We start from the raw sequence: 14552 nt of genomic DNA, 5'->3' as shown, positions 1-14552 counted from the left end.
ATGGAAGCTGTAGCACCTTTCTCTCTTGCTGTTAGAGACACAGAGACTTGCTGTTTGTACGTGGCATGTGCTGTCATTCCTGGCAACTTCAAAGCTGCTCCGGGTGACCCTGGCAGCGTTTAACATCAGAGCCTCAGCTGGGCAGCGCGCGGAGTGGAAGCTGTAGCACCTTTCTCTCTTGCTGTTAGAGACACAGAGACTTGCTGTTTGTACGTGGCATGTGCTGTCATTCCTGGCAACTTCAAAGCTGCTCCGGGTGACCCTGGCAGCGTTTAACATCAGAGCCTCAGCTGGGCAGCGCGCGGAGTCTCTGCCGGCGCTCACCAGGGTGCTTCCAGTGCATGGGAAGCACCGAGTCCCGTCCTGCCGGGTCGTGTCTCAGCAGGTCCCGTGCGTGCCTCTGGCATGTCTGCTCTGTCCTTCCAAGCTGCATTCCCTGCTGGGAGCTCTGCCAGGGCCACGCGCTCCTGTCGCACGGAGGAAGCCAGCAAGACGGCTCTTGGTGTTCCAGGGGACGCCAGAGTTGTCCATGTGACTTCATTTTAGCATTAACTAGAGCTGTCTTAAGAGTTCCTTGTCAGAGGGGCACAGCTTGGTCTGAGAGGTTACGGGGGAAGGAAGAATTGCGTCACCTGGAACTTGCCTTGTGCCTGGGCAGAGCCACAGGGGCTGGTGCCTCCTCGGTCGCCGAGGGACGAGGCTGATCCGTGCTGTGTGTCCTGACCGCTTCACCCCCTGCAGCTCAGCACAGGCACAGGGACAAGCCTGAACCCTGTTGTTGCCCCTCTGTTTTCTCCTGCTGACACTGATAGATCCTGTGAGTAACAGCATTTACAAAGCTGGGAGTCTTCATGGGCAGGCAGCGTCCAGTGCGTGTTTAGTAAGAGCCAGGCTTGCTGAGCAGCCTGCACTTGCAGAGCACTGAATGACAGCTGTGGGGCTTTTACAATTGTTTCAATTAAGATTTGAATTTTAAATCTCACTTTGTGCTTTTGACACTCCGCATTATACAGACTGTTAATTCCTCCTGTTGATTGTACCCAAGGAGATGAGGTATTTTAAATTTAGCATGAAGCCACAAAAACTGACACCTTTCAAATAGGCACAGAATCGATTGTTTCATTTCACTTCTTAACTATAATATCAGGCTGACATTGACATTCTGGTTTCAGCTGGAAGGGGATTTACTGCCACATCCTGCACGAGCAAGAGGAAGATGATTTTAAAATAGGTGTGGAGTGGAGTGGGAGCTGTGACTGGGCATCAGTTACATGCTGTAACTCCTTGTGGGAAGGCAGAGCTCTGAGAGGGGAGTAAAGAGACTGGGTTTTAGTTTCAATGATACATTTTTTTAATGTTCTTTTTCAATCTTTGGAAAAATAAATAAAACCTGAAAACCAGCTCCAGAGGCTGAGAGTGTCTCTGCATTGTTGCTGTGAGTATCTCCATGTTGTCGCTGTGAGACCAGGACTGGTGTATCTTGTTTTGACAGCACCATGAGCCCTTCCTGTGTTCCTGGGGCTTGGGGGGGATCTCGGGGAGCCCTTGCCTGCCCCCTCCCTCATTGCTAACGTGTGGTGTTGTCCCTCCCAGCTCCCAGGATGTCTACGGACGGTGGCTTCGGCACAGCCGGCAGCAGCGATGCCCAGCAAAGCCTCCAGTCCTTCTGGCCACGTGTCATGGAGGAGATACGGAACCTGACAGTGGTGAGTGTCCTTGTCCTCTGCCTTCCTCCTGGAGAGCTGTTGCTGCAAAGTGCCTGCTAATGCCTGGGAGCAAGATAAACCTCAGCTTGAGAGGTCCTGCTGCTCAGGGGGTCCAGCAGAGTGGCTGTGTCCACTCACAGGGCTGGCTCATGGCAAAATGAGGTGCAACACTGGTACCTTCAGCTTGTTCTGGCCTAAACCAGGCAGCAGAGTTGATTCAAAAGGTTCTTTTAACAGGCTGCGGGAGGACCGTGGCTGCTGTCTAGAGAATTGCAGAGGAGTTATCTGCTGTTTGCAGAGGGAAGGGAAATGATTTTAAAATAGCTACATGGTGCGTAGCTGCCATGTGCTGCTCTAGCTTACAGAGACTGAAGGGTTCGAGAATACACCTCGGGTTCTACTCCATGGGCTGCTTAAGTACCACTCAAACTCCGTGATGTAAATGTGGGGACCAACAGGTGAGGGATCCATTGTCCATGCTGAAGGACAGGCCACATCAGCACACCCTGGGAGATGTTACTGTCCAAAATGCCACCTAGGCCTTTCCCCTTTGGAAATTCAAACAATTGGCTAATGCCAGTTACAATTTTGTGAATGAATTTTGGGGTTTAGGCTGTTGCATAGAACTGTTGTGCCATCTTCTAGAAACATCTCCTTTGACAAGCCTGAAAATCTGAAAATCACTTGAATGCCAAGTGCATGGTTCTCACAGGCTTTATTAATTTAAAGACATCTGATTAGAACAATCCTGTATAGGCTGTGAAGAAGAATTGGACTAAGTGGCTTCTATTTTTTTCCATCCCCAAAAGAGATGTGCCTGAGAACAAGGGCATGAAGTGACTTTTCAAGAGAGATTGATAGTTTACTGTGATACAGTGGTCCTGACAGCACACTCCTGTGCTTCTAATGGAGCTGAAAACAAAAGAGCTCCAGTGGAAGATGGGCTGTTCAAAGTGAAACCCTCAATCCCCCAGCCTGAAGATAAGCTGCTTTTTTCAGGCTGTGCACAGATAGTTGATTAAAGAAACAGATGTAGAAATTTGTATGCATAACCAGAATTAATGACTCTCCTCTTTGAGCACAGTGAATTCTTGTGTTCAAGAGCTGTAGTTTGTCTTCATCCCCACATGAAAGGGGTTTATTATGCAGCTTATCAAGTATGGGCAGCTTCATTTTTAACTGTCGTGTGAATCTATTTATTGCATTGCAAGCTAGGAAGTCATTGAAAATTGCACTGAGGACAGTGGAGTTTGAAAGGAAAAGGGATAACGGCAAAGCATTCCTGTGTAATCAAATCCCGAAATGTATTGTCATCCCATGGATGTGGACATAGGTAAACTTAAAGCTGCCTTACCATTCCTATCTCCAGCCTCTTCTGCATGTGCTCCACAGCAGAGGTCAGAGCTGTCTGGTGGAAGCCTGCTTTTTGGGGCATGCTCTGTCTGGGTTTGTATGTCCTGTGCCACTTGTAGCTAAAATTCAGGGGGAAAACCATGGAAGCTGCTTTTGAAGAGCAAACCAGAGCTGCCTCTTCTCTGCCCACCACAACAGAAAGGGCTATAGCTTGGGATTGGAGACATGGGAAACAGAACTAGGCTGGAAGCAGCTTCTCGGCGCTGCAGGGAGTTAGAAGAGGCCTGTGAAAGCACTGAGACCTAATTTGGGAAAAAGAAAAGATGAAGAATTGGTGTGTGAGGTTTGTTGTGCTGGGTGGTGGCCAGTACTGGTCATGCTTCCCTTCACCACCGTGCTTGTGTGGCAACGGTGATTTATGTGGCATTTGCCTGTCTGCCTTAAAGGACTGAAGGAGCTTTAATCCTTTTCTCATTTCTCCCAGTGCCTCTCCTCTCTGAAGATGTTAATAGTGCTGTACCTGTGCAGGTCTCTTGCAGCTCAGCTCCTCACAGAAGTTGATGTGCTTACGACTGTTCAGAGCTTCGCAAACGAGACGTTTTGTCCTCATCTGTCTTTAAGGCTTGCTCACAGCTCACCAGGCTCTTGAAAAAGAAAAGAGCTTTAAAAAAATAAACTAAACCAAAAAACAGAACACACAGCCCCACTCTGGGATATGTCCCCATGCCCTGGCAGCCCCTTACCCTGCTTATGTGGTGCTTACTGGTTGAAAATGCCACCTTGAGCACGATCTGTGTTCAAACACAGGTCCCAGCCCTGGCTGCCCTCTTCTCATTGCCCCGAGATCCTTCCAGACCTCTGTGACCAGCAACGGATGAGGCAGCCCCAGTCAGGGATGTCCCCACCTCCCAAATTAGTTCTGGGTTTTCCCCCCTCTTCTTTCACTACCCTGTCTCGCAGCGCTTTCTTCCCTGGAGAAAAGAGTTTTCTTTTCTATGCTATTTTGGTGAAGAAGGGGAGATGTGTTTTTAGAAGCCCTTTGTTTGAAGGGACCCTTCATTCCTGATGCAGTGGTGCATCACCTCAGCCTTTCTCACTCTTTGAGAGGCTCCTGGTACGACACACTGTGGGTTTGTATTGTTGTATTCCCCTCTGTCCCTTCAGAGGGGGGAGAGCACTGTTTGTGGTGAAGCTCAGCAGGTTCCCTCACCCCAAGAGCTCTGCAGAGAGGATCTCTCCAAGGGGTGGGTCAGTGGTGTCTCCAGTGCTGCTCCCATTGGGTGCGTGCTAACAGCCGAGCAGAGCAGGAGCACTCTCCATCCCCGAACCCAGCACTGCACCGCTTGGAGTCAGCAACAAACGCTGGAAACCAGTGAGAAATCCAGTTAAAACCAGGAAGAGATTTCTATGAAGGAGACTCTTGCAAGGTGTTAGACCAAAATTGGGATCGGGCAACAGGGAAGTACAGATAAAGCCCAGAAGATTTCATCCTGTGGCCCCACATAGCTCTTGTTTGCCTTCATTTTCTCTTGTGGCTCTTGGTAAATTCCAATGGTTTTGGGTCCCGAGACCTAATTGAATTAGTTGCTTCAAATATAAATAGATGCAGAAATATCTAAGATTACAAACATTCTGTTCTGCAGAATGGGTGCAGCTTTGAGGTGAAATAGTAGATTCAAGTGTCTGACAGGAGATGTAAGTAGAGTTCTATCAGTACAAAATACAGAAAGGCAGATGAGAATTCTCAGGCTTGAGGAGAAGCTGCTCTACCTCAAAGGAAGGAAGTTATTTTTATAAATCTAGTGTTAGCCAGTTCTGGTCAGTCCAGACTTGTTCTGACATTTGTATTTTACCTTTGTTTTAAGTTACGTATCAGTAAAGAGTCTCTCCAATGTGAATCTCTCTGCAGAAAGACTTCAGGGTTCAAGAACTCCCTCTGGCTCGCATTAAGAAGATAATGAAACTAGATGAAGATGTGAAGGTAGACTCATGGGGTTTTCTGGAGTATTTCTAATCCTTTGGTGGATATTGTAGCAATTCCTTGCAATTCATTACTTCTTAACAGCATTATTCATTATTATTTTTAAAGCACCCTCTAACGGTTGCCTTGAATGCAATAGTAGCTGGTCTTGTGTAATTAAACTGAGCTGGGAAAGCAGAATCATTTGGGAGCTGTGCAAGACTCTTGCAGTTTTGCTTTCTGCTGGTAAATATCAGTTTTCTGTGTAACTGTGGATATTTCCTGGGTTTTTTTCCTAGTTCTTAATTGTCTTTGCTCAGGTATCCTCCTTGTTTCTCCCAGTTCTTCCTTTCATTAACTATATGAAGTGATACCTCTTATCCCTGTGCTCTGCTGTTTCAAATTTTATGGAAAAAAATAAGCAATACCTTAGGTGGGTGACAGGGGTGTGATGCCAGTATTGGAGCTGAGCCCTTGACGTGTGGCTGATGACCATGCATTCACTGATGAAAACTGCAATTTCTTCTTGTTTTTCCCAGTGTGACACCATCCTCCTGTTAGGACAACCTTTAACACTTAAATGAGATCCTGAAGGAGGTGTGTGTTGTCTCCCTATACAAGGGAAGGGAGCAAACCCAGGCCTGAGGTCCCAGGTCTGTGTCTGAACCAAATGAGTGCCACATTTTTGCTGACGAAGAGGAAGATGATTTTTTTTAGGGCAGGGCAAGTTTCTGGCCTGCTGGGAACATTATTGAATTGAAAGGCTGTGCTAGAAGTAAGCCCTAATGCCAAGCCAGCTAATAATGAAACTGCTCAATTTGAGTAAAACTTGAGCTAGATACTTTCAGGTGAGGAAGCAGAGTCCTTACTCAGGCCTCCAAACCTCCTCTGCAATTCCAGCAGCTGTGAATCACAGAACAGCAGGTTGGTGTTCGTTTCAAACTACGTACATGTTGTAACGGTAAAGCGAGGGCCAGGTGGTGCAGTGAGCCCTCAGCCTGTCCTCTTCACTTTCCACGTCCCTTATGCACATGCCAGGGCACTGCCAGGAGAAGCTGCTGGTTGACACCCTCCTGGTGAATGTGCACTGATGCCATTTACTGGCCATAATGCAGCACAATAGAACCATAGAATCCTAGAATCCCAGGTTGGAAGGTACCTCAAGGATCATCTGGTCCAACCCGGCTAGGCAAAACATGACCTAGACTAGATGACCCAGCACCCTGTCCAGTGAATCTTAACAGTGCCCGGTGCTGGGGAGTCACCACTTCCCTGGGGAGATTATTCCAGGTTATTCTCACTGGGAAAAATTTTCCTCTTGTGTCCATTTGGAATGTCTCTGGGAATAACTTGTTCCCATCACCCCCTGTCTTTTCCGTGTGACCCCTTGTACAAAGGGAGTTTCCATCTTCCTTATATTTCATCCTGTAAATACCGGTAAGGTCTGCAGGACCTCAGGGAGCTGACGTTTGAGCAAAGGAAGCAGACTCGGGAGACAAACTTTAGGTGCCCAGTGCTGTTCAGAGTGTGTTTCACTGGAACGTGGTGGAACTCTGGTTGCAGATGATCAGCGCAGAAGCTCCGGTGCTGTTCGCAAAGGCTGCGCAGATATTCATAACAGAGCTGACTCTGCGAGCGTGGATACACACAGAGGACAACAAGCGCAGGACGCTGCAGGTAACAGAGCTGCTCCCCCCAGCCCTCGGCTGCTTCACCAGCTCTTTGTTTCCATAATATATGAAGCATGTTTTGTAGGCAGTAACTTCAGTAGCTGTGATTATCGCTACAAGCCTGTGGACCACGCACAGGGCGCAGTGCAACTGAAGTGCTGTAAACAACAACAGCAAAACCAAACCAAACCTGCAGCTGTGAGCTAACTGTGACCTGCTGTGAGCTAACTGACCTGCTGTGAGGACTCGGGTAGCTGTGATGGTCAACGTCTAGTTGATCTGGTTTTCAGTAGTAGTGCTAATGTAAACTTGTGGATGGTTGTATGGATAAACGGAGTGAAAACAAAAATACCCTCCTCCACAACAGATGACTGTTTCTTCTGGATTGAGGGGCCCTCAATAATAGTTATTTTTCAGTGGTTCAAGAGTAAACTGTAACTCTTTAAGGTTTTGTTTGGGTCTTTTTCCATTCATTTTTAGTCTGGCATGTTGACCAGAACTAATTGAAACTACACCAATAATCAGTTCAGGCCTTCAGATCAGAGGTGAGAGATTTAGGTCTATGTCACTCTCCTGTACCCTGGCACTGCGATTGCTGTGGTGGCAAGGAGACACATCTGATTTCAGTCCAAGTTGTCCTATTGGATGGGCATCCAGCCGCTCAATCCCCACTAAACTGGGCTAATGCTACTTGCTTAATTCATTTAACACAGTCACTGTCAGAAGGATGTATTTGGTAGACATTCCGCAATCAAGGAGCTTTGTCAGTAGAAGCGCTGACTTGGGCACATCCTCTTAACAGTTTTCAAGCTTGGATGGGTCCATTTATTTCAGAATCATACTTAAAACCTGACCCTAGTGTGCAAGACCTTGAACTGTCTCAGGTTTTGTTCCTGACTTGCCTTCCCCAGCAGCTGCTCTCCACATGGTCAGTGCAGCTGCAGACATGCAGTTGCTGTTTATCAAGTACTCGGGAAGAAAACTTGGAGTGGAGAGGTCTGAGTTATGGAAGTGTATTCCCGAGGAGATTGGATTGAACCCAGTCGTCAGCAGGGAGAATGAAATAGGAGCTACATCTGTTCAGGCCAAGTTTTCTTCCTGGTGAGGACACTTCTGTAACATGTGCTGCCTGCAGAACAAAAGAAGTGTCTCTCAGGCTCTGTGTGTGATCACTGTTTGGCAGGTAAATGCCAAAGGGAGTGTGAGGTTTAGAAACTTCAACTAGCACGAAGTGAGAGGGTTGATGGTCTTTTAAATTTCACCTCCTTATCAGGCAGCGTGGGCATCTGTGTCTCAGATCTTGTTCATATACATATATAAAATATATATATGTGCTTTACAGATTTATCTTCAGCTAATGAGACTTTTAACAGCTTCTCGAATTAGCCCAGCTTTGCAAGAAGGCTTGCAGGGGTTTAAAAATGACACAGTACTTCTTTTGTTGTGGTTTTATTAAGAAATTCAGCTTTTCTGTCATGGGGGTTGTTTCAGACCTTAAGCATATACATTTGAGTGATGACTTATTGCTGGGTTACTGTTTATGCAGGTCTTTAGTGCTTTGACCTAATGCTATTCTTTAGATTTCTTTTTCAGGCACGGTATGAAAGCAAAGTTACAAGCTGCTTGGAGCAGCCATTTACCTTGCCAGTTTTTCATAGAAGCTTGTTGGCTCTTGCACATCCTTCTCCTGATACATGTTTGGCCAGTTTGCTGAGTGTGTTTTAATCTTCATGCTTTCTTCTAACCATTTGGCCCATCCACATGCTGAATCTTGTTCTCAACATCTCTTGGGATTCCCCTGTTCTGAATAAGACCCTGTAATACTTAATTTTTTTCTTTCTTTTAATCCCTACCCAGCTCATAGGTTCTGCAGACGTTGCTACATGGAGCAGCCATCCAGCAAAGCTTCATTTCAGTTAGCTTTGGGGTTTTAAAATTAGTTTTTAGAAGAATTCCCCCTGTTTTTTCTTGTGCTAAAAGGCTGATGGTGGTTGTCATGAGCCCCCAGTGGTGGATTCCAGCTGTATTGTTGTGGACAGCCTGATGGGGCCTGGTGGGTGAGTAGATGGCTGTAAAAGCACCTTCTGTTGCACGTCTTGGAGGCCTCGCTCAGCCCAAGACAATGGTGTTGGTTTAGAAACAGAAGTTCTTACCACTTGGCTTGACTGCTTGGGACCTGGAGAAGACATTTTCACTTGACTCACTTAAAAAGCTCTAACTTTAGTTATCCAGAGACAAACGTGACTTCTAAAGCTGAAGAATGTCTTTCTCTCTGTTTTTTTTCCTAGAGGAACGACATTGCCATGGCCATTACAAAGTTTGACCAGTTTGACTTTCTTATTGATATCGTTCCAAGAGACGAACTGAAGCCTCCAAAGCGGCAGGTGAGACACAAATGGGCCTTATGGCTTGTCCTTTCCTCAGGGTGACTTCAGTCTGTAATTAAATAGAGTTGATAAAGCAGAACAGAATCAGATTAAACACGAGGTTTGTGTCTCTTTCACATGTGTATTTACAGTAGTTTTCACGTTCTTCAGATTTTTGATGGAAATAGAGCTCGAGTGGAGATTGACGGGAGCCTGACGTGGGGATTTACCTGGTGACAAAACTGCTAAATAGTTCTCATACCCAGTGTTGCCAGTGTTAAAAAACTAACTTTAGAAAGTGTGCTGAATCTGCGTCCTTTGACTTGTAAAGGAAGAAAAAGGCTTCTTTGCTTCTGCCTCCTTTGGGGCAGTCCTGGCTACTGTAAACATCCTTGACTGGAAGCTTGGAGGTGTTAAAGGAGCTTTCAGTCGGATGTTTACAGCAGCAGGCTGCCACGCTCGTCTGAGCACAGGGTCTCTGAAACTTCACAAGCTGCTTGTTTTACAAAGCACTTGTTTCCCTCCATGCTTGAGATAGGGCTGAAAACACACTGAGGTGGGGTGGAAGCTCAGTCTTGCTGCTTCAGACTCATTCAGTTCCTGGTAGACTCATTTCTCTCCTTCACCTAAAAACTCGGTGTTTTGCTGCTAAAAGGTCACCAGTTCAGTGACTGTTACAGCAATTCCTTCAACTGGTTTTCTGCTACTCCTGAAGGTTTGTAGTGTGTTAGTCTTTGAAAAAATCAGAGGTGGTCCTTTTAACTTCTCAAGTGAGTGCTACTGGAGAGGCTGTGAAACATCTTTCTGGCGAGTGTTTTACTTGGAAGTTTTTCTCTGAGCTGTTTCTTTTTGTATTCCAATATAAATCCTGGATAACATGCCAAGGATACCACTGTGGACCTGGATTTTCGAGGTTGCTGGTTTACTTTTTGCCTTGCAGTGGTGGCCAAAGGCAGGAAATACACGCTTCATTATTTGTCATGGTGTCCTGAGTTGAGTCGAACCTCACACACTGATTTCCAGAAGCAGCGCAACTTTCTAGTAAATGAGGAAAATCCCTTTTTGTGTCATAATCTAGGCAGGAGAGTCCGTCCTGCAGCTGCAGTCAGCTGGGGTTAAAGTGAGCAGCATCCCAAGGCTTCGCTCCGGGTGTGCTTGGAGCTCTGTTCTGCATGTACAGGGAGCATCACATGCGGGAGCATGGCACAGTTCCTTCCCCGCATTCCTTGCTTTCTCCCTGCAGCAGAGGTGATGTAGCCGAAGATCTTGAGTTCTGTATTACATCAAAAATGAAGCAGCAACCTGCACAGCTGCTCTTGATGCTTCACTTAACAGAGGGAAAGAAAACCCACGTTTGGTTTGTTCTGCTCTGTAAGCAGCCTGAGATAGCACAGGTTAATTCTGGCATTGCAGATTCAGTTCTTCTAGGTGCTTCATTTGGCTATTCTACTTTGTAGAGCTATTTTTAGAAGTACTCCATGTTTGGGAGGGAGAACATTGCCCATATCTTTTCCTTGCTGGAGTCTTTTGACTTAGATCAGAATGTTCTGATTATGGAACATTCGAGTTCTATATTCAAATGAATGCCTGAAGTATTTTAGATGTGTGTTAGATGCGTGTAGGTTGCTCGGTTAACGTGTCTTGATGATACATCAGTCTTCTGGATTGCACAGCATCAGCAGTGAAACACTGTTGGGTTTTGGTTTGAAATAGGCTTTAGAGATCTGTCTGTCACTGATACATCCACTGGCTGTGAACACTGCTGAGTCACAAGAAATGCTTCTGATGGAAGTTTAATGGAGAAACAGCTGCCTGATAAGAGTGTGGTTAGGACTTTGCAGTGGAAAACACTCCCTTGCCTCAAGAGCACTGAAGAGTGGCTGCCCGTGGGCTGACAGCCTGCACCTCTGGCTGGGGACACAGTCTGTGTTTTCTCTCTACCACTGTTTGACAAGTTCGTGGTAGTTACGTGGAAGAGCTGGGAATGGAACCATGATTGTTATGTTGCTCTGGTAACTGAAGCCATGGCTGGAAAATAAAAGATGCAAACGATGCAATACAACGTAGTTCAAGCAGATTTGGATTTAAAGCCATTTTTGCCTGTAGAAAATGCACCTTAGCCTGGAATAGATACAGAAGTATTCAGTTGCTTTAGTTGTTACGGGATTCAGCTAGGAATGAAGGGCTGGAGCACTCTAGAAATAACATGTCTAAGGACTGGGCTCCACAGGAGCAGCCACGGCTGTCCCATACATGCTGTTTGTGGTTAACTGGAGACATGTCCTGTTGAATATATATGTTGAATTTATTATTAATCCCTCCCCAAAGGATTTGATGAAGCAAATACAAATATCAGCAAGCTCCCGTATGCAGAAGTGTGGTGAGTGATTACAGTGGTGTGCAGTACCACAGGATAGTGCTAATGTTTGCTCTGAGAGCCAAGCTTAAAAGTTGTGTCTTGATTACAGCCGGCAGTGAGCAGCTTCATCTTTGGGATTGATTTTCTGAAGGCTGTTAAAAACCTCACAACAGTAAGTCTTTCCTTTAGTTGCTGTCTCTGTGAGAGACCTGCATCCAAGCAAACAGGCTCTTTTACTCAAGCCTGATGCCCGTCTAGCCAACATGTATTGATCTTGTGTAATGTGGATTTTTCTTCTGTCCAGTTGGATATACTGAAGGTAACCCATGAACAAGCCTCATTTAACGCAGGGGAGCCAAGCAGCCTGGTCTGAGTGGGAATTACCATGTTGTAGCACGTGTAAACATCCTACACTCTCAGCTGTGAACTCGAGGTGGCTGGGAGAGGATTGTTTACGCCTTCTGCCATGGAGTGAACGTCTATGTCCGCAGCTTCCGTGTGTGCGGGGTCCGGCTGCTCCTCTGAGGAGCTTAAGAGTGTGGCTTCTTGAGTGTTAACGGCTTGCCACTTCACATCAGCTCTGAAAATCCACTTCTCGGCCTGAAACACTGTTAGTCACAAGGGGCTTTTCTCTTCTAAAGACATACTTAGATAAAACACAACAGCAGCATTTCAGCCTCTGCTTCTAACAGTGAGCTAGAGCAGAGCCTTTTGTTTCTTCACGCTGCTGAGACACTCCTGCCACCAGCAGAATCAGGCTGTTAAGCTGCGGTACAAGATGAAATTATTACCCCTCTGGAGAAGCTGGATTTAAATAAAGGCACAACAGGGTATATCAAGTCCGTGGCTTTTATTCCCAGGGGTTTAACATCGGAGCTAGATTGAGATTTGTGTTAGGCTAAGAAGAGGATTTGGTGACAGATGAGGCTTCATAAGTCTTCCTGGTGCATTTGCAATTCATTCTGGGTTAAGGTAACAGGCGATGATGGCATTTCCTGGTAAGGGCTTGTGTGGATTTCAGCTATGGTAATTTTACTCATTTGCTTCTCATAATGAAATTGGTGACTGCATATTATACAGCGGGTATTGGAATGATCTTGATACCCATGTAGCTGGAATAAATGAGGAAACCCTGTTTGGATTTATTATTTCAGCTTTATTTAGTTAAACTGTTTCAAACGAGGTATTAAAGGTACTTTCCCATGAAGTGTGTTGGGGGGGGGATGTTTCAGCTGGGGAGGGTTTGGATATGGATCTGTTCCCTCCCTGTTTACCTGGCTTTTACCTGTGCTGCAGGAAGAGGTGCGTCAGGCTGTGACCCCAGCTGAGCCTGTACAGTATTACTTCACCCTTGCTCAGCAGCCTGCTGCAGTGCAGGTTCAGGGGCAGCAGCAGGGACAACAGACCACCACGTCTACAACTACTATCCAGCCAGGACAGATCATCATCGCCCAGCCTCAGCAAGGACAGGTGAGCCATGAGCAGCATTCAGAGGCTCTGCAGGTCAGTGGAGCTTCTGAAACCCTCACCTCACCCATGTGTGTGCTGCAGTGTCCTGACCTCACTGCTCAGAGCAGTCAGGATAGACCAGAAACATGTGTTCTGTACACAACTGGGTATTCAGATATCTCAATAACAAGTGTCATCTAGGCCCTGGGTTCCCTTAGTGGTGATTTATGGATCAACAAGTAACAGTGGGTCTAGGAAGCAATCTATTAACAGTATTTGTATCTCGTGGCTGTTTCACTCATGCTCAGCCCTTACTTGGTCCTTATCCCTGTTTTGAATGCAGACCACCCCTGTGACGATGCAGGTCGGAGAAGGCCAGCAGGTACAGATAGTGCAGGCCCAGCCACAAGGCCAGAGCCAGCAGGCTCAGAGCGGGACGGGGCAGACCATGCAAGTCATGCAGCAGATCATCACCAACACAGGAGAAATCCAGCAAATCCCGGTAAGGCCTTGCCAGGAGAAATGTCTCACAGTGTTGAGAGCAAACTGTCTGCTGGTGTTCTGGCACGAGGCTGCAGATGTATGCTTTTTTAACTGGCAGAGGAAGTTTGGATTGAGTGGTGTGTTTCCTGCACTTAGAGAGGAAAACTAACCAGGTGTGACATGAAGAGGGAAACAAATGTACCGCACTAGTGCAGACACATTGCCCACCCCCAGCACTTGCCCCTACGATTAGGAAGCAATAGATAAAATATTTCCTGGATAAACCTCAGTTCTTTACTCCAGCATGGTTTCAGTAAAGCATAGTTGACTTCCTTTGCCTTTACTTGGTTCTGCCTCTGCAATCTGAAGTCATGACTGGGCAGACTGAGTGGGAAAGGTGCCATCTGTGAGTTATTAATAAACTTCTATGTTATAAGAAATATTTCTACAAAGTACTTTGGGCTGGTTGGAGGAACAGCTTTGCAGAGCCACAAGATACTTCACTTTCACATCAATATAGACTTGCTGTGGCTGTAAGAAAGGGATTTTGAGTACTCGGCATCAGCAGTGACAATCTGGCACGTGTCCTAGGTAAACATATGCGTCAAAAAAGTCACTTTTTTCCCCCTTCTCTGTAACTTCCATTCACAACAAAGCCAGGTCTTTTAGTTCCCATCTGGAAAATTTCACATCTCATAAAGAAACATCTGTACAGTTGAGTGTTCTCAACCAGCAGCCAAAGGCCAGAGCGAGTGACCAAGACCAGCATTTCGTTGTCCTTGATTTCTGTTATTAAGCTGAGCTTTCACACCAGTGCTGCTCTTCAAGACTTGCTGAGTTTCTCTCTCCATGACTGGAAACACTCGTGCTTTGACGCAGCATCTTGAAGAAGGTTTCAAGTGTGGGTGTTGCCAGATTTTTCCTACCCACTTCCAAATTCTTTTCATCTCTTGAAGTCTCCAGCTAATTCCTACTGCTTGGCTTAAGGTGTTGGTCAGAAAGGAAGTGAATTGCTTGTCAAATACGGTGCTTTACTACAGGCAATCTTCTTCTTCCCTGTGCTCTTCACTACTTTTTGCATCTTTTTTTCCTTCCTTTCCTTATGAAAGTCTCTCTGAGATACTTGTTCTACAGAGCATTTTGGAAAGAGATCTCCACCTCCAGCCTCAGCGAGTCCATTAGAACAGCACTGAACATTGCAGCATC

At 46.2% G+C, this 14552-nt stretch overlaps 1 protein-coding gene across 3 annotated transcripts in view; it reads left to right on the top strand.

The window, feature by feature from the left end:
- The first annotated feature begins 1596 nt into the window (after nt 1-1596).
- The window catches only part of NFYC (nuclear transcription factor Y, gamma), a 17259-nt gene continuing 4303 nt past the window's right edge, over nt 1597-14552 (top strand). The window contains exons 1-6 of one of the 3 annotated variants that reach the window (XM_010017400.1): nt 1597-1706; nt 4969-5040; nt 6583-6696; nt 8978-9073; nt 12711-12884; nt 13309-13365. In XM_010017400.1, coding sequence (XP_010015702.1) covers nt 1602-1706; nt 4969-5040; nt 6583-6696; nt 8978-9073; nt 12711-12884; nt 13309-13365 — 618 coding nt within the window. In that variant the 5' untranslated portion in view covers nt 1597-1601. Of the gene's footprint in view, nt 1707-4968; nt 5041-6582; nt 6697-8977; nt 9074-12710; nt 12885-13206; nt 13366-14552 lie in introns of all 3 variants that reach the window. The other 2 variants (XM_010017399.1, XM_010017401.1) reach the window with 2 other exon arrangements.

The sequence above is a fragment of the Nestor notabilis genome, unplaced genomic scaffold, assembly GCF_000696875.1.
Source record: "Nestor notabilis isolate BGI_N333 unplaced genomic scaffold, ASM69687v1 scaffold21426, whole genome shotgun sequence".
NCBI lineage: Eukaryota > Metazoa > Chordata > Aves > Psittaciformes > Psittacidae > Nestor > Nestor notabilis.
This window is presented reverse-complemented; position numbering and strand designations above follow the sequence as displayed.